Genomic DNA, 20,364 nt, shown 5'->3' with positions numbered 1-20,364 from the left:
GATAAGAAACCCGCTGACGGGCGGAGTCCGCAGATTTGGACGGGGAAGGCGACCGATGACTGCGCTTCCGGGTGTGCCACGAAGAGGCAGAGGAGTGGTGGGACCCATCCCGGGACCGAGACCCACTAGACTTATGACTACGTTGCAGAGAGTCGCCCCTCGAATCGTCCGTCGAAAGCCCAGTGGACCTCGCCTTCCGGGGCTTGGACACCTTACTGACCAACGGCGGCTTCTTACTTTCCTGCAAGGCCTTCGACGTAAGCGACTGGCAGTCGACACAATCATCCGTGTCGTGGGCCTCCCCGAGGCACCAGAGGCAGGCATTGTGCGAGTCCGTCACCGACATCTTGGACCCGCAGTCCCCACACTTCTTGAAGCCCGGACGCGGGGTGGAAGAGGAAGACATCCTGAGAATACCTCACAAAACGAACAGGTTCGAAGAACCAAAAGAACAGAAACTCCAAAGAGTCGAGGCGCGCCGAGATCTCCGAAACGAACACGTTTGTGGCAAAAAAGGGAACTGCGGCTACGGGCGTCGTGCGTCCTACTTGTAACATCTGGTGACGTCGGCCGTCAGAGGAAGTCCTCGAGGACGGCGTATCGACACAGGACGCAGAAGCCGAAAGATTTTCCAATGCAGCACAGCTGTGGCGATTACTGTCATAGATAATGGAATACGTCGGAGGACCCAATCCCCTCGAACTGATATTACACAAGTTGAATTTCTTCATCAAAATGATCTCACGGCCATCCGCCTGTGGATCGAATCCAGGGTTGTTAGGAATATTCCGTGGTAGGCCAAAATGCAGCTATTTGAACTAGGATTCATCCTCTCACAGGACTCGCAACTATCCAGTACCAACACAAAAGAATCATTTAATCCTATGGTGCTGTTACTAAAATCTTTAGGGAATTCAAACCTTAGAACCACTTATTCTCAAGGTGCCTTTAAGATCCGTCGCAAAGGAGAATCGATGCACAAACCAGCACATGCTGTCCAACTGTGAGACCCCAGTTCAAATTAGCAACCCATCGATATTAAACAATTTTAGTGTAGCCTTGCGAGCTGGAACACTAGAGGCTTCCAACATCTCCTTAACTCCACCTCTCATCCCCTTGATTAATTTGTTATTGTAGCACTTCAAGAGACATGGGTAGTTAATCTCCCAGTATGGGAGGATCATGTTATTCTATGGTTACGGCCAAAGCCCAAGCCAAAGGTCGTCCAATTGCGGGTCTATTCGTCGCAGTAAAAGTTTTTAAAGGCCTTCAATTAGATCCATGGGCCAATCCGAACATGCATACTCAGCTTGTCAAGATCATTACTCCCAATGAGACCATTCCTCTAGTCAACTTGTATTGGAACCATTCAAGTATAGATACTGAGCTCTTTCTTCATGATGTGATGTATGTTCCAGATCTCATTACGAACGAGCACTCTATTGCTCTATTGACCATGTCATCATACTGGGTGATCTCAACTTACATCGTCTTCCTAGCAAGATGCGTAAAATTAATCCACTTGAACAGTGGTGGCTATCATTACTGGAACAGCGTAAATTTTTGTATGCTTAATGGAGTGGTTCATGGCGATATCCCGCCTCAGTCCACTTGGAGGAGAAACCCCCAATCAGCCCCCATTGATTATATATTTACCACCAGCAGTCTGTTTGATCTTGCTCAATGCTTCCAAATTGTGCCGCAAAAATATAGTGACCATGATTTATTATCTTTAACATGGTCAACGTCTTGCTCCTCTACTGCACCACAATATTAAAAATCCACTCTGTGTCTGGAGGAAAACAGATTCAAATGGACTCCATCGCTCATCCATCTACAATCTCTCTTGCAGAACCATGACCTTCAGTCTTTTTCTGATTTGGCTGTAAATTATGGTTCCTATGTAGCAGCCTTAAAAGTATTCATAGTGCAGCTGTCACACCCCTGGGGTATCACACAACTCCTTTCTAGCAACGGAAGCCAGATGAAGTAGACCGCTCCCACCTTAGTTGGCACCGGGTCCTGATCTTGACAAATACATGTACCACTAGGCAGCCGAAGGGGGGGGAAGAGGGTTAGGGAGGGGTTGTGGATAGGTAGGTGGTCTTAGGGTCACCGGATAGAGGGTTAGAAAACTTGCATAAGGATAGGTAATGGGGAACGAGTAAAGAAACATACATGAACTTATATCTTGCAAACATATGCCTTGCACAACCTGAATTTTGGAATCCCTCTTAATTAGAATTCACCCTGTCCCTTCCCATGCTACAGCAACAAATTGAAGCACATAGAACATCTCATGGCCATGGATAACGTGCAGCAGCAACATGGAAAACATCAAACATAATCTGAACACAGCGTGGTACATGAGCTCAGTGAGCAACGAAAATACCCATATCACTCTTCTGCTGTACTATTCCACATAAGGTACATGTCAGCTATAATGAACCGAGGTGTTCACCACAAACAAATAAGCAAGCAAGCAGCCACAAACAATAGCAGATAGCTGCAGTCTTGTTTGTGCTGGAGTTCAACTTTAGGGAGTCTTGGGAAGCGTGCCAATGAGCAGACCACCGTCTGTCGACATATCACAACTATGAGCAACCTTTCATACTCCGACTCCCTTTTTTGAGCCTAAAGAGTCTCTGCACTCTCAGCGCAGCATATTGCCTCACAAAATAAGGATTGAACTGTAATCTTCCGCACTCTCAGCCCAGCATATTCATTGCACGCCAAATGAGATTAGCAGCGGTGCCCTTTGTTCCATAAATCATAAAAAATAACACATGCACTTAACTGAAGCCTGGGGGGGGTGGGGACTTGCCAGCACCTCCCCAGGTGATGTGTGTTTCAGCATTGACGGCCTCGCCACCGCGTGTCTCTGTGTCTCCATGCCTCCGGAGACCGTAGGAGTGAACACCCTTCAATGCTCAGGCCCAGCCACCTCAGTTCCAGCGTAATGGGATGACTCGCTGTTACCGCCAGGCCCGTAGTTCTGTCACTTCTCCTAACAGTTAGTGCCTGCCTCCTCCGACCCATGTCTGCATACAAAATCACCAACAAGCAGCACAGGTCGGGGAGAGGCTTAAAAGCCCTAACCCTGGGCTAGCGAGGAAATACGGTGAGGGTGAACGCCCATCCCGTCTCCTGGCTAGGATTCTCCGCCGTGAGTTTGGTGCCCCTCCCATTCCTGGCGTTTAGAGACCTGACGGTTCCCTAGCCACTTCCCCTGGTGATATCAATTCCGAATTCCTCTCCTTTTATCAATCCCTGTATGCCAACGCGGACAATGCCACTATATCAGAAATCGATATCTTTCTCGACAAGCTTCCCCTATCGGTTCTCTCCTCCGATACCATCGGAGCCCTTGAGAGCCCATTCACTTCCCTGGAACTCTCGGAGGCCATAGACTCCCTCTCATCAGGCAAATCCCCGGGATCAGACGGTATACCTGTGGAGTTCTATAAGCGGTTCAAGTCTCTTCTACTTCCTCGTCTGGTCGCGCTTTGGGAGGAATCGTTGGAGGTGGGTCAGCTCCCTCCCTCGCTCCGCGAAGCCACCATAACCGTCCTGTTAAAACCTGGTAAATCCCCCACTCAATGCGGCTCTTACCGCCCACTCTCGCTAATCAATTGCGACGTCAAGATTTATGCAAAGTTTCTTGCCTTACGACTGGCCCCCTTCATGCCACATATCATTCATCCAGACCAGGCGGGGTTTATTCCGGGACGCTCTACCTCCCTGAATCTGAGGCGGCTTTTCAATATTATAAGCAGGGTGAGCCCGGATGTCCACGCAGTGGCCGCCACGCTCGATATGCAAAAAGCTTTTGACTCCGTCTCATGGAGGTATCTCTGGCGGGTACTCAGCAAATGCAAATTCGGCCCCACGTTTCTTTCCTGGGTCAGGCTGCTATATTCAAACCCCGTTGCCAGAGTCTGCTCTGAGGACCGGTGCTCCTCCCTCTTCCAAATAGCTAGGGGTACTAAACAAGGTTGTCCCTTCTCTCCATTGATCTTTGCGGTGGCAATGGAGCCGTTCGCGGATATGCTTCGCCAATTTCATTCTCATAGAGGCCTACGCACCGCCGGTTTCTCTGATATAGTCTCCCTATATGCTGACGATGCCCTACTCTTTATTCGCTCCCCCGAAATCAACCTTGCCCCAATACTGGAGGATGTTGCTCTTTTTGGTCGTATCTCTGGCCTGACGGTGAACTGCGCTAAATCAACTCTTTTCCCGCTCACCCCCAGCACACTCCCCCCTCCCGATACCCTGGGATTCACTTGGGCCCAATCTGAGTTCACCTATTTAGGTATAGTGGTGTCGCGTCACATTGATCGGGTTTTCCAGAAGAATTATCAAGTATACCTTACACTAAAAATTCAGGGTTGGGACAAACTTCCGATTTCACTGGCAGGCAGAGTGGGAATACTGAAGATGGTGGTACTCCCCCAGCTATTGTATAGATTCGCTAATATCCCGCAGTGGCCGGGGGTCGAGTTTTTTCAGACACTGATACGAACCCTCAATACCTTCCTCTGGCACTCTGGTGCGGTCCGCCTTAAGTTCAAGACCCTTGCCTCCCCGATGGAAGTGGGTGGCTTCGGTGCACCCGACTTCCTCAAGTACTGGCTGGCAGCTCAACTTCAACACATTGCACATTGGTTCAATATATCTGACCCCCCTCCCCATGTCAGACTAGAAAAGTTATCGGCTGGTGACCGCGATATCAGATCCCTGGTGGTCGCACCCTTGCCAATGGAATCGGGCTCACTAGATCCGTTGAGATGCACATCCCTGGCTTTATCCAAAACGTGGCAAATATTGGGCACCACCCATCCCTTCCATGGTAACTTCCCGATCTGGAACTTTTTCCCGGAGATCCCACAGGTCCCCCCATCGGTTGTTCGCACATGGGCTGAGGCGGGATTTGAATTGCTCCGAGACATATTTGAAGGTGGTAACTTCATAGAATGGCCTGACCTCCCACCGTCCCTCAGACAGAGACCCTCTGTGTGGCTTCAATATTCATCCCTCCGTAGAGTCCTCAAACATAAGTACACATGCTTCCCAGCATTGCCACCTGATGAACTGGCGATCACTGAACTGGCCTCACCTTCCCCTATGAGGGGGAAAATTTCCAGACTATACACCCTGGTACAATCCAGATCGCCCCCTTCATTCTCCAAATTAAAGCTCCCTTGGGAGTCTGATCGCGGATTGGAAATGACCGAAGACCGTTGGTCGCATATGTGCTCACGTATCCAGAGGGTCTCCTTCAACTCCCGATTCAAGTTAATTCAATTTAAGCTACTCCACAGATACCACTACACCCCAACCAGACTACACCGTATCTCTAATGGTTCCTCCCCTGGATGCCCCAGATGTGGCCATGATGACGCCGACTATATCCACATGATCTGGTCATGCCCCCGCCTCACCCAATTCTGGGAAGCAGTCTGCTCCACTATCTCGTCTATTCTTGATCACCCTATCTCCCCAACCCCAATGAAATGCTTATTCCACGACTTTCCTGAACTCCACCGAGATTCTAGGAGACTGGCTGGCCTCTGTATGCTTCTGGCTGTGCGGGCTATACTACTTTGCTGGCTTCGGCCTACCACCCCGACTCACGCACAGTGGCTCAGAGCAGTCACTTGGGCCTCCGATACGGAGGAATCATGGACGGTGCAACAGCCCGCCTGCTCTAGACCCAGAGACATCTGGCTGAAGTTCCGCTCATTTATGTTCCCCCCCCCGACACTGACTCAGGTCCTACATCCCCAGCCGCCTCTTCTCGTTAACCCCCAGTTGTCACTTGAATGGCCCTCCACCGAGTTTTGTACTGTCCTGCTATGTACCCTCCCTTGTTCGCGAGGCGAGTCCCTCGTTTTATTGTATGAGTCTGTGATGTTTTAAGTTGTTTTGATTTTATATGCTATGTTGTTGCTCACCTGTATCTGTGCTACCAAGCTGAATAAAAATAAAATGTTAAAAAAAAAAAAAGCCCTTTCAAGTACCTGCACCTGTGTCAACTGATAAAAGGTGTTCATGGGAAATGTAGTTTTACATTCCTTTTCCAGCTAGCAGCTCTTCTTGGCTTCTGTTTGACCAGCACAGAGTCCCTTTTCCTTACAGCAGCTATCGATGACAGCCAAACCATCATTTAAGCACAAACATCATTGTGACCAAGAATTGCGCAACAAGAAATCTGTTTTGCAGAGAAATCTTAGGAGTTTGATAGGATTGCTTCTCGAACATAAAATCATCAAAACTAAGTAGCTTAAGAACCAATACAAAAACTGGCTCAGGTCACGGAAAGCTCTGAACATTCAAAAGTATGGAGAGCATAAATTACGTACCGTAGCTTCCAAAAATACTGCTTCCATTTGGAATCTACTAAATCAGGCAAGTCATGATTCCCAGATCTCCACGCAAATTAATGCAGTCCAAGAAAAAAAATGGATTTTGTATTTTCAAGACCTCTATGCTGGAGCACCCAATCCTCTATGCACTCAACAGTTAAAACACATGCCTGTTGACACCAGCATTCACTTTGATAGAAGCAATATATTTTTCTACATCTCCAAATTTAGCTCCTCAAGAGAGCCTGGGCCCGACAGGCTTAATGTCATGCTCAAAACCCACCCTGAACTATGGGCAGACATATTACAACAAAATATCTTAACGCTGCTAAAAGTCATCAAATACCGCCTTCTTGGCACAAAACGATCATAGTACCCATATTCACGAAGGGTAATCGTGAACCCCCTCACAGTTACCGCCCCATAGCTCTCTTAGATGTCCCAGGGAAACTTTTCACTCGCACGATTTTACTGCAATTTCAATTCCTGGATGACAGATCAACAATTACATGATACATTCCAGATGGGCTTTGTAGCAGGGTTGGATACAGCGATCAATCTGATGATTATTAATACTATCAAAATGTATAAAAACCAGATCAGCCTTTGACTCTGTATCCCGTGAATTGTTAATGGATAAATTGGCGAAAGCTGCTTGTCCCCTTCATGTTTTCACTCTAATTTCCCTTTTGCATTCCAACACCTCTGTTCAGATTCGTCTATCACTTGATGGGTTCTTATCAGCGCCTATTCCAATTTACAGAGGCCTCAAACAAGGCTGCATTTTAGCCTCTGCGCTTTTCAATTTCTTCATCTCTGACATGAACACACATCTTAACAAGGTGATGTCTAATCCCCCTAAAATTGGCAATTGTGCGGTTCCTTGGCTTCTTTACGCTAATGATTTGGTGCTTCTTTCAAAAACTCCAAACAGCTTACAAAAACTGATTAAAGCACTCCAGGACTATGCCGAGACCAACCACCTTACCATCAATATGTCCAAAACTAAAATCATGATCTGTGCCACCTCTCGTCAGATTAAACATTGCTCATTTAATTGGCTATTACACAGATCTAGGTTAGAAGTGATGTCGGAGAACAGATATTTGGGACTCAAAACCAACAATCACCCTTCTGATCGGCCCTACCGTTTCGAACTTAGAAAGAAGATTCAAACATCTGTTGCCCAGGCTTGAATAATACATTGCAAATACGGGAAATGTATACTCTCTCCATTGATGCTATATTATAGACAGAAGGTTGTTCCAAAAGTGGTTTACCGTGCAGAAACAAGAGTGGAAAAATATGGTCTTCTGGTTACATCTGGAAGGCCTTTTTTGGAAACAAGTACTCTGTCTACCCGGAAGCCAACCTATGTGTATTGTTAGATATGAATTGGGTCTCTTATGTTTGGAAGTTTTGTATTTTATTAAGACAATGCTTGTTGGCTGATGACCCTAAATCTTTGCTGTTTAGTTTAGCGTCCTATGTTAAACGTGCTAAAGATTATTTTATGCGCTCATGGAAGCAACATTTAAGTGGGATCCTAGAAGCTGCAGATGTTTCAATAGAGCTTCTGATATCCAACCCTGATTCTGCCAAAATTAAACTCTGGCAATATGATTGGATCTGCAACTGACAAGAGTGCATGGAACATCAGCACTTGGCTCGTGGCAATTATAGATTTAAGAGCTTCTCAGAACCAGAAACCTACCTTGTATCATTTTCCTTGGCGAATTTATAGTAATTTTTTTACTTTTTCGTTTAAATTTGTGGCCGAGAAGAGAAGTGCTGCATTGTCGCAAAGCGATTAATGGTGAGAATCCGTCATGTCGATTTTGTGGGACGCCCCAAGAATCAAAACTTTAAAGCAACTTTTCGCAATATGTCCAATGTTATCTCAGAAACACATTGAATATCTTTACATCTACTTTTTGGAATATGTCAATTAAACATCTGAACATTTGTGGGTGGAAATTTTGAATGGTAAACATGTTATTGTTACTATGACAGCAATGAAATTTCTGCTATTGCTACGTTTTGGGTCGCTTCTCCTTCGTTGATTTATGCACGCTAGATTTGATTGATTATTTTAATATGAAATACTGTTTTAAATATGTCTTGATTTTTTATTCATTATTTTCTGTCTATGAATTTTAAACAATTGGGATTTTAGACAATATCCAAAAATTCTTTTAATTCAATATTATGATTACTTTCGTAAGAGGATTATCTTTAAATGTTTTATTATCAAACCTATGATACAGAATAGTCCTTGATTAATACTTGCATTTGGTTATTTCTATTTGATTAACCTGTGTGTCATATTTGTATCTTGTATATTGAAAGGTTGTACTTTTTCAACCATAGCAATAAAAAAATAAAATAAAAAAATAGCGCAAAAAGCCTTTGTCCATTGTTTATTTGTACAGAAATTGCTAATTTATTGACTGTTCTTGGCCATATTGGTGGTTTCCACTGACATACATTCTTGAGTAGTATATTATATTGATGCACTCTATGCAATATTGAGGATGAAAGATTTAGGACTACACTCAAATGTTTACATTTATTTGAACATGGCTAAACTCATCAGCTGATTTTCCAGATTCCTGCTTTGCTCTCGCCTGCAGTTCCTCCACCTACAAACCTCCCTTCTTTGGTTAGGTTTAGTTCTGGTATTTTCTATCTGCTTATTCATTTGCTTCGATGCCACTTTCCTTCTTTATGTGTGCCCCCCTTGACCTGATTAAAGATGCTGATGCCTCATGGCGCTCTTTTCAGTCCTTGGAACTGCTGCATCATCACAACTCGAGTCCTACCATCTACATTGGTCTTCCCTTTTCCAACCATTTCAACCTAATTGTTACTTCAGTCAGATTAACAATCTGCGCCATAACTGCCTAAATATCCATCAAATAACCCTCTTCCATAAGCTGCACCCCTTCATTCCTTTGTCAATAGGTAGATGGATGGGTTTTCCCAAAAACAGTCGTCATGTATATCCTAACATCCATATGTGAGCCAGGTTGCCTTAGGGACCATTCCTGACCCAAACCACCTCCGCTCTATAGGCTACATCATCTTCCCCAGAAAATGATCAAACACATTGATACCATCCCTTCCTCCTAAATGAACCACAACTACACCCACACTTTGTTGTCTCAATGCTCACAGAGGTTAAGTATCTAGCGGAAAATATAGCACACTCACCAGCATACTGAATTCAAATGTTGTAGAACTCTCTGCATACAGCAGATGTGACCTTAGAGCAGCTGCTCGGCCACATTCGTCCTTCATATACAGCATTCAGATTCTAGGTTCCAAACTAGCCATTGGAAGCCTATTCCACACCTACCTTATAAGAGAAGAACTGTCACTTGTTTCTTCTGTTCTTCTTAGGCGCCTCTACCCACTGGTCCGGTTAATTTTGGTGCTCTTATGCTTTTCTTGTCCAAACTGCTAGGCCCAGCAGCCCATCGATTTAAGTCTTCCAAATAGATGTGTTTTCAAAAGGCTCCACATGTATCAAAACCTCTGCCCAGACACTCACCTCTCCTATCACCATGCTCACTCTCTACTATACACCAACACACAATTAGAGCGCAGCTACACCCCTCGATCAATTTCGGCCTTGCTGCTCACATACGAACAATTCTTCATCAACACCTCAACATTCTGATGAAACGCAGCTGTACTCCATGAAAATTGGTCTAGCTGCCCATATAATCGTCCTGCACAGGCCTAACGCAGCCAGAACCCAGTCTTGGTAAACAAGCTCCAGACTGTAAACATTCAACTGACATGAAATACCACCACACCCAATGCTAGGATGCAGCTACCACCAGGCAATTGCATCAGCTGCGCACATAATTGGTGCACCCAAGCACCCTATGATACCTTACTCTCTCGACTGACCTGGACTACAGTCCCAGAGGGCGTTCAACCTACCAGTGCTTTGAGGTCATATCAATGATAGAGCGCTATATAAATGCCAAATGAAATAAATAACATAATAGTAGGCTATTAAACAGCATTACTCTTGGGCTCCTTTGGAAATTTTGGTTATGCAGTATCAATAATGAGATCTTATGTGAAATATTGTTAAGCCTTAAGTCCCAAGGGCGGAATGATCTACATAGGAAAAAATAGGACATATATGCATGCCCTTCACTGCATGGTTACAATCCCCATTAGTCTTTTTGTGAAGGGAAGTCCTTCTTGATGACAGACGAATACATGCAATATGCCTAGCCATCTGCTACATTAAAACTGACCGAAAATAACGCAACAAATTCACAAAAATATATACTTTATTTGCAATTAAAAAAGACTCATTTACTTTTTTATAAAAATATCTTCATGAGTTTATGTCTTCTGCAAATATATTCTTCCTCAGATATTCCATCCAGGCATCTTTTGTTGATAGCTCCATTGAATTCCATTCAAAAAGAGGAATCTGAAACAGAGCAAATGGTGTGTGAAATCGGACTGGAATGATTTGCTGCTAATCTCTATAACAAAATATTCTAGAAATGTAACAGTATAAACAAAGAACGCTGCTCAATAGTCCGATAATCAATTTTTGTTATCAGAAGAAAATGATGAAAAACAAATACATTGCACATACATGTGGTGTTGGTTCGGCCAAATGGTAGACAAATCGCAATGATAGAGAAGTAAAAATGTGGGGCTGTGTGGCCCTCATCTCAGAAGACTGCACTAGTTCCTGGCTCAAAATGTAGATGTTCTTTAAAGTCCTTGCTTCAGATGAAACAATGTGCTTTGACATAACTTTCGTCACCATCATATCAGTACCAAATCTTACCTTCTGTGCTTTGGAAACGGGCGGTTCAGCTACAGATATCCACTTTGCACCTCATGATTACAGCATGGTTAAGGGCAGTGACTAGTGAATGGAGCATACGTCCTCTGCTTTAGGAAGTAAAAACCGAATACAATCTTCCTTTTAATCAAATCATTAGACAGGACCAACAGTCTTGGAACAGTGCCGAGTTACTGAGGGCTGAAATCTGTCCGACCCTGATGAGTACTCAAGAGATGAAACAGGAGACTCACGTGGCCAGTACATCTAAAATCCAGGGAATCCCAGCAACTGAACCCCTTCTACATCCACGTAGCATTGCACCATTTACCCAAATGAAAGACTCCTCATTGAGAAACAGAAATCTGAAATGTTATCTCCAGTCTGCTTCTCTGCACAGTCTTCAATCCCTAAGTAAAATGAACTATTCCTTGCCTGAACACTTCTTCATTCCAGTCCTTTAAAATGGACGCCCAGCCCTTAGCTAATAGGTAATTTACAAAAAGTTGTTTCTTGCACAACCACTGGGACTGCCTGGTCCACAGGCAATTTAAACAATAAAATAAAAAATTAACCTTCCCCCTGATTCCCAGCACCTGCCTGGTTCATGGTCCATGAGTTATTAAACAAATTATATATAGCACCTGCTTAGATTCACATGATATGCATAGGCCGACATCTAGTGGAAGGTGCAGAGTATTACAGTTCTGGTTTTCGAAACTCAAAAAGGTAAGTCGACAGGGCGTGCCAGTAATAGTATCCCTGCTGGGACGTCCATTTTACCCACGGTCCTTCACGCGTCGAGGTCCCTCAGATTATTTTGCTCTGACATGAGGTTGCATGAAGTGTAGCGCGAGTACAGTTGTATCCAAGCACATAGATAACAGAAAGCTCACATAACATCTATGCACATGCTATGTATAGATTAGCGAGCCGTGTTAAGAGAAGGTGGTGGGTCGTGAGAAGGAGCAGCGGCAAATAGATGTTTTAGAACTGCTTGTCCCACCTGTGTATCTGCTTTCGAATGGGTGTCAATGCAGTAGTGCTGAGTGAAAGTGTGTACTGAGCTCCATGTAACTGCTTTGCAAATGCTGTCTAAGGGGACATTTGCGATAAAAGCCAGAGTAGCTCCTGTGCTCCGTGTGCAGTGAGCTCTTGGTGTAAAAGGCAGTGTCTTGTTTGATGATGAATCGCACAATTGTATACATCTGACTATCCATCTGGAGATGGTATTCTTGGAAATGCGATCTCCTTCTCGGCCTGGTTCTACAGAGACAACCAGTTGGTCTGTTTTCCTAAGCTGCCTGGTCTTGTTTACGTAGTAAAGGACCGCCCGCCTCACATCCAGTGTGTGGAGTTTTACTTCAGCCGAGCTAGTTGGATTCTGAAAGAAAGCAGTAAGCTCAATGGATTGGTTCATGTGGAATTTGGAAATGAATTTAGGGGAGAACCTAGGATGAGTACGTAAAACCAATTTATCTTTATGAATGATAAAGAAAGGGTCCTGCACTGACAATGCTTGCAATTCACCAACTCTTCTTATGAAAGTAATAGCCACTAACAAGTCAGTCTTGTATGTCAGGTGTTTAAGACTTGACTTATGCGTAGGCTTGAATGGGGGCCCCCATTAGCTTTGCAAGTACTAGATTGAGATCCCATCCTGGCGGTGGGTTCGAAATTGGAGGGTGCAGTCTTTTTACTCCCTCCATGAATGCCTTAATGACTGGAATCTTCACCACAATACTCTACTTTGAGAGGTGGTATATGCTGATAAAGCTGCCAGGTGGACCTTTATGGAGTTGAATACTAACCCCAAATTTAACAAGTGGAGCATATAATTTAGAATGTGTGAAGGAGTACATTCTATGGGGATAATTTGTTTAGACTGGCACCAAATTACAAATCTCCTCCACTTGTCAAAATAACAATGTCCAGTGTTTGGTTTTCGTGCCTCCTTGAGGATATCCATACACTGCTGTGGTAGATTAAGGTGCCAGAACTCTCAGGAGCCATGCTGCCAAGTTCATTGAGTGTGGTTGAGGACGCACTGTTGTCCCCCCGTGTTGGGTTAACTGGTTGGTTTGACAAGAGAGTTTGATGGGATTGCACATCGCCAGCTTGAGCAGATGTGGATACCACGGCAGTCTCGCCCGGATGGGAGCAACTAGGATGAGCGTTATCTGTTCTCTGTGCATCTTGTTCACTATTCTGCTCATTAATGGAGTCGGGGGCGGGGGGAGACGTATGCAAATGTCCCTGGCCAGTTAATCCATAGTGTGTTCCCCTTGGAGTCTGGCTCGGGGAACCTGGACGCGAAGTCTGGGAATTGCGTGTTTTCTCCTGTAGCAGACAAGCCTAGTGTGGGGTAGCCCCACTGAGAGAAGATGTGGTCTATGACACTTGGGTCTAGTTGCCACTCGTGTTCCTCTGGTAGGGGATCTCTGCTCAGAGAGTTTGTTAGAGTGTTGAGTACCATTGGAACATGCTGAGAGGATAGGGACATCCCCCTTCTGAGTGTCCATTTCCATATTTTCTGCGCTAACTTGGACAGACTTGGAGAGTGTGTGCCCCCCCCCCCGTTTGTTGACATAGAAGAACAAGTTACTCTCTTACCTGGTAAGGTTCTTTCGATGGTATGGTCCGACGATGTATTCCATATCTATGACATGTAATCACCACAGCTGTGCTGCTTCGGAAAATCTTCGGCGTCTGCATCCTGCGTCAATGATTTCGATACGCCGCCCTCGAGGACCTCCTCCGACGGCACTGGATGTTATAAGTAGGATGCACGACGCACGTAGCCTCAGTTGTAGTTTTTTCCCCAGAACATGTGGCACCAGTCTTCTGCCAGTCTGACACACAAAGCCTTGCAGAAACGTAAGCTGCAATCGCATAAGAAATTCTGTAGCGGGGAAGGCAGGGAGGGAGCGATATGGAATACGTCGTCGGACCATCTCATCGAAAGAACGTTACCAGGTAAGAGAGTAACTTGTTCTTCGAGGGGATTGGGTCCTCCGACGTATTCCATATCTATGACAGACTCCCAAAGCAGTACCAATGCAAGATGGTGGGAAAAGAATTTAGAAAACAGAAATTTAGAATGCCCAATCAAATTGCGGAGTAAAGGACCGCCTTGCTAAAGGCCAGATCCTGCCCGCGGATGGAATCGAGGGAGTAGTGACGTACAAAAGTATGTACCGAAGCCCAGGTGGCTGCATCACAGATGTTACGAATAAGAACACCCCTCTGTAGGGCAGTAGAGACAGCCATACCCCTGGTAGAATGGGCCCGTAAGCCGACCGGTGGGTCCTTACCCACCAAGCGGTACCACTCGGAGATAGCCAAAATAATCCAGCAAGACAAATTCTGTTTTGTCGCAATTGTCCCAAACGCTTTCCAGCGTAACCAATGAAGAGTTGATCGTCCACTCTGACCCGGGACATGCGTGACATAAAAGCTTAACGCTCTCCTAGGATCAAGCCTATGGAGCCTCTCCTCTTCCTTATCAGGATGTGGAGGAGGATAAAACGCCGGAAGACCAACCTTCTGGCCTAAATGAAGAAGGACGAACTATAAGGACAACCCTGTCCTTATGAAATACAGTGAAGGGTGGCTTAACTGAAAGTGCCTGTAACTCACTCACTTTGCGAGCGGAAGTGACTGCAACCAAAAATACAGTTTTAAGAGTTAACAGTCTCAAAGGGCATGAATGCAAAGGTTCAAACTGAGCACACATCAGAAACTTGAGAACAAGGTCAAATCCCAACCGGGCACCTGGAAAGGTGACGGAGGGAACACATTAGTGAGCCCTTTCAGAAACTGAGAAATTAAAGGAATTTTAAAATAGGAACACTCTTTTTACGAGCGCTTAAATATGGACAGCGCCGCCAGGTAACCTTTAATGGTACCCACTTGCAAGCCCCTGTGGGCCAAATAAAGCAAAAAAGACAGAACCATGGTAATGTCACATACAAAAGGATCCACATTCTTAACCCTGCACCAGTCGCAGAACTTACGCCAACGGCAACAGTACAGGGACTTTGTTGCTGGCCGTCTGGCCGAGAGCAACACCTCCATCACGTCTTCAGGGAGGTCCCAATCCTTATACCTCAACCTTTCAGAAACCAAGCGTGAAGGTTGAGGGATCTGACCTCTGGATGGAGAACCTGACCCTCCTCCCGTGAGAGCAGATCGTCTCGGTAGGGAAGACGACGTGGAGGGCAGATGGACAAGTCGAGAAGGTCCGGGTACCACGTCCTCCGGGCCACGCCAGAGCAATGAGGATCATCCGGGAACCGAACCTCCGTAACCTCTGCAGTACTTGCAGGATGACGGGGACTGGAGGAAACTCGTACAGCAGTGGGAATGACCACTCCACCATGAACGTGTCTCCTAAGGCTCCTTTTGGAGGAAATTCCTGCGAGCAGAACCTCTCGCACTTCTGGTTGACACTGGAGGCAAAGAGATCTTCTTGAGGGGTCCCCCAAATGGCGAATATCTCCAGGAGAATCTCCTGAGCCAACTCCGACTCGCGAGAGATCACGCTCTGCCTGCTCACAGCGTCCGCCGTATCGTTTTCGTCTCCGACCAGATGAACTGCTGAGATTGAAACTTCCTGCTGGATTGCTCAGAACCAGAGCTGAATCACCTCCCTGCACAGAAAGTGACCATGCCCCCACTTTTTGTTGAGGTAGTGCATGGCCACCGTGTTGTCCGTCAGGATCAGGACATTCTTCCCTTGCACAGTCGGCAGAAAAGCCGTCAGGGCTAGGCTGACGGCCCTCAGCTCCAAAAGATTGATATGGAGTCTGGACTCCGACGGAGACCAACGACCGCTGACTGTCAACTCGTTGGCATGAGCTCCCCATCCCGTGAGGGATGCGTCAGTCACGATCGTCAGCCAGGGTAGCCAAAATGGAGCCCCCTTCATCAGATTGTCTTCGACGGCCCACCACAGAAGGTCCTGGGCGACCGAGGACAGCACCTGAACAGGGTCCGACATCCTGCCGGAGGACTGAGACCACTGGAGCTTGAGTGCCCATTGCAAAGATCTCATGAGCAACCTGGCCTCTGGCACCAGAAGAACGCAGGATGCCATGAGGCCGAGCAATCTCAAGAACTCGAATGCTGGGAGACTCTGGTCAAGCTGAAACCTGTGCACCATCTGCTGAATGTGATGAGCCCTCATCTGGGGAGGAAAAAAACTGTCCCAGGGACGTGTCGAGCACTGGTGCGATGTACTGGAGCCTCTGAGTTGGTGTCAAATGGGACTTCTTTAAGTTGAGGGAGAAGCCCAGCTTGTGGAGGGAGTGGCAGGTGACTGACAGACGATCCAGGACTTGCTCGGGAGAGCGCGCCCTGATCAACCAATCGTCCAGGTAGGGGTAGACGAGAATCCCCCCCTTTCCTGAGGTGCGCTGCCACCACTAGCATGAGCTTGGTGAAGACCCTCGGGCGGAGGTCAATCCGAACGGCAGGACCCGAAACTGAAAGTGCGAGTCACCAACCGCGAACCTCAGGTACTTCTTGTGCTTTGGATGTATCGGCACATGAAAATAAGCGTCCTTGAGGTCGAGAGACACCAACCAGTCCTGAAGTTGAAGGGCCTGGAAGACTTGAGAGAGAGTAGCCATCTTGAACTTGTCCTTCCGGAGGAGTTTGTTCAAACCGCGCAAGTCCATGATGGGTCTCAATCCCCCGTCTTGGAAATAAAAAAATAAGGGGAATACCATCCCTTGTTCCTCTCCGCTACAGGCACCAGTTCTATGGCGCCTTTCTCCAGCAGGGATTGAATTTCTTGCGCAAGGAGCAGATCCGTACTCTTCAAAGAGAGATTCCCCGGTGGATTGTCTAGAGGCCTCTGCCGAAAAGGAAGACAGTAGCTGTGGGTTATGATCTCCAGAACCCACACATCTGAAGTAATGACGTGCCACTCTGCAAGATGCTGCACCAGCCTTCCCCCAACCGGCGAACCAAGGGACATGGCCTCATGACTGAGCTGAAGCGGCTGCAGCATTGCCTGAGGGCAAAGAGGCAACAGTGCGAGCGGCCTTGGCACCTCGAGTACCTTGTTTTCCACCTCTGGCACTCCTACGGTGACCCCTTTGACTAGAAGCTGCTCTCGCTTTATCAAAGATGAGTAATAATGAAAGGAACCTCCCCTCCATTGCTGTCCTCTAGGACGAAAAGGCAGAGGTCGGCGAACTGCAGCTCCCAACGACTTCGCTGCAGCTTTGGAGGTCTGCAACCTCTCAAGGCTCTCGTCAGCCTTGCTGCCAAAAAGATGCTCCCCGTCAAAGGGCATGTTGAGGAGCCGTGCCTGCACATCAGGAGCAAACCCCGACTTCCGCAACCACGCAAACCTGCGTATCACGGTGCTCGCCGCCATGGACCGGCTGACGCAATCTGCCATGTCCAAACCCGACTGAACGGCCTCACACATGGCATCCTTGCCATCCTGAACCATGGCAAGGAAACCATCCTGTTCGTCCCCTTCGGGAATATGTTTAGCCACAAAGGAAACACAGTTCCACAGAGTGCGTGAAACGTGACAAGGCACAAACAGAGTTGGCCGCTTGAAGTGCCATACCCCCTGAAGAAAACACTTTCTTCGCCCAGCCGTCAAAACGCTTGTCGTCCTTATCAGGAGGGATGGTAGGATACGACGCCTGCTTTGCCGGAGCCGTAGCCGCCTGCACCACCAAACTCTCCGGAGTGGGGTGCTTGGTCAAGTAGCAGGGGTCACTACTGGCTGGGTAGTATTTTCGCGGCAAAGACTTGCCCACTGCCAGGAGACTCTCCGGAGCAGTCCAAGCCACCGCCACCCTCCTCTGTAGAGCCATATGGAATGGCAGTACCGGGTCAGTTGGTGGACTTTGGTCGAGGATATCCGTAAGGTCATCCTGAAGAAAATCCCCTGTGGGAGCAGACCATCCCAAGTGCTCGGTGACCCTGGACATAAGGCACCAGTACGAGGAGCCGGCATGAGTGCCAGGCTCAGGCCTACAAAACTCCACCTCCGGAGAGGTGTCCAGCCCACTGGCATCGTGCAGGGACTGCCGCAGGGCCTCAATTTGGCTATGGCCCGAGAGAATCTCGTCCGGCACCGTATCCGGAACCATGCCATCATGAGAGCCCTCATCCACCTCTGAAACAAACTCAAGCTGCCGTTAAGAAGGCACAGAATGTGGAACAAAGCCATGCTTGACCTTTGCCAGAGCCTTTTTTTCCACCAAGCTCTGGGGAACCCCTATTGAAACAGCCTCGAAAGGTGTCGAGGGTGTCAAAAGAATCGGCGTCGACGCTGAACGCGGTGCCGACAGCATTGATGGCGTCGACACAGTGCTCGAGGCCGGAACCCCGAGCGTGTCCCTCGACAGCCTGGGCGCCGACGACTTCTTCGGAGGCTGGGCCTCAAAAGAGTCCGTCGATGACCTTGGCGCCACCGGCGCCAACGTCTTCCTCGAAGACACCACAGGTGCACACGGTCTCAAGCGCGTCGAGGACCGGGACCTGGAACGGGCATGACGAGAACGATTCCCCTTGTCCGAGCGGGACCTCTCCCGTGAAATCGTACCCACCACCCGAGCCCGAAGGCGTGCGAGCAGTGTCTCTCGACCGATCACGACAGACCCCACTCGGAGGCACGGACGGACCAGTGCCCTGCGATTCCAGAATCGCCAACGTTTTCTTCCCGAAGGAAGCCCATTCCTTCGGCGTCACATGCTTGGTGGGGTAAGCGACCCGCCGAAGGGCGGAGTCCTCGGATGAGGACGGGGAAGGCGACCGATGGCGGCGCTTCCGGGAGTGCCTCGAAGAGGCAGAGGAGTGGCAGGACCGACTCCGGGACAGAGACCCACTGGACTTCCAACAACGACGCGGAGAGTCGCCCCTCAAATCGTCCATCGAAAGCCCTGCAGACCTCGACTTCCGTGGCTTGGACACCTTACCTACCGCTAACTTCTTCTTGCGCTCCCGCAAGGCTTTGGACGTGAGCGACTGGCAGTCGACACAGTCATCCGTGTCATGGGCCTCCCCAAGGCACCAGAGGCAGGCGTCGTGCGTGTCCGTCACCGACATCTTGGACCCACAGTCCCCGCACTTCTTAAAGCCCGGTTGCGGGGTGGAAGACGAGGTAGACATCTTCACGAAGAATATACTGCACAATACGAACAGGTTCGAAGAACCAAGGAAAAGAACAGAAACTCCAAAGAGCCGAGGTGCGCTGAGATCTCCGAAGCGAACACGTTCGCGGAAAGAACGGAACTGAGGCTACGGGTGTTGTGCGTCCTACTTATAACATTATAACATCCAGTGACGTCGGCCGTCGGAGGAGGTCCTCGAGGACGGCGTATCGACGCAGACGCCGAAGATTTTCCAAAGCAGCAAAGCTGTGGTGATTACATGTCATAGATATGGAATACGTCGGAGGACCCAATCCCCTCGAACATTGCAGTGGTTCTGTCTGTTAGAATTTGAATCGACTGGTTTGTCAGTTGCACTTCGAATGCTTGAAGTGCTTTGAATACTGCTAGTAGTTCCAGCAGGTTGATATGGTTCTATGCTGTGATGTGAATCCACAGACCATGTGCTGTATGGTGAAGGTAATGAGCCCCCCACCCGGAGAGTGATGCGACTGTTGTAACGATCGATTGCGCTTGCTGATCATGGAAGGGTTTTCCCTTTAACAGGTTTTCTCTTGACCACCAGCGTAGGTTCTGAACTAGTGTTGTCGAAACGACCACTAGATCGTCCCACTGACTGCTTGCCTGAGACCACTGTTTTACCAACCACTCCTGCATCGGTCGCATGCGCCGACGTGTGTGTGGGACTAGATATATGCACAATGCCATCATGCCTAGCAAACGCATTGCTTTGCATATGCTTTTCTGGAGACCGGCTTGATACTGGGGAATTTGCTGAAGCATGTTCTGCACTCTTTCGATGGATGGAAAGGCTAAGCCTGTTCTTGTATCCAAGACAGCTCCTAGGAATTGTTTTGTTGTGTTTGGTACAAGACTTGACTTTTTCTCGTTTATTGAGCAGCCCAATTGGAAGAGAAGGTTTATGGTTCTTTGCTTTTTTTTGTTTGCAAAGATGGGGTGTTTCTATTGTGAACAGCCAGTCGTCCAGGTAGGGGTACACTGGGATTGCCTCCCTGCACCGGTGCAC

General features: G+C 47.6%; 1 protein-coding gene across 3 annotated transcripts in view; it reads right to left on the bottom strand.

The window, feature by feature from the left end:
• Positions 1 to 10,663: 10,663 nt before the first annotated feature.
• Positions 10,664 to 20,364, bottom strand: part of FASTKD1 (FAST kinase domains 1) — a 677,639-nt gene continuing 667,938 nt past the window's right edge. For all 3 annotated transcript variants that reach the window (XM_069616163.1, XM_069616165.1, XM_069616164.1), the window contains one exon: positions 10,664 to 10,827. In XM_069616163.1, coding sequence (XP_069472264.1) covers positions 10,729 to 10,827 — 99 coding nt within the window. In that variant the 3' untranslated portion in view covers positions 10,664 to 10,728. The remainder of the gene's footprint in view (positions 10,828 to 20,364) is intronic.

Source organism: Ambystoma mexicanum, chromosome 9 (genome assembly GCF_040938575.1).
Source record: "Ambystoma mexicanum isolate Mex_15411 chromosome 9, UKY_AmexF1_1, whole genome shotgun sequence".
Lineage (NCBI taxonomy): Eukaryota > Metazoa > Chordata > Amphibia > Caudata > Ambystomatidae > Ambystoma > Ambystoma mexicanum.
This window is presented reverse-complemented; position numbering and strand designations above follow the sequence as displayed.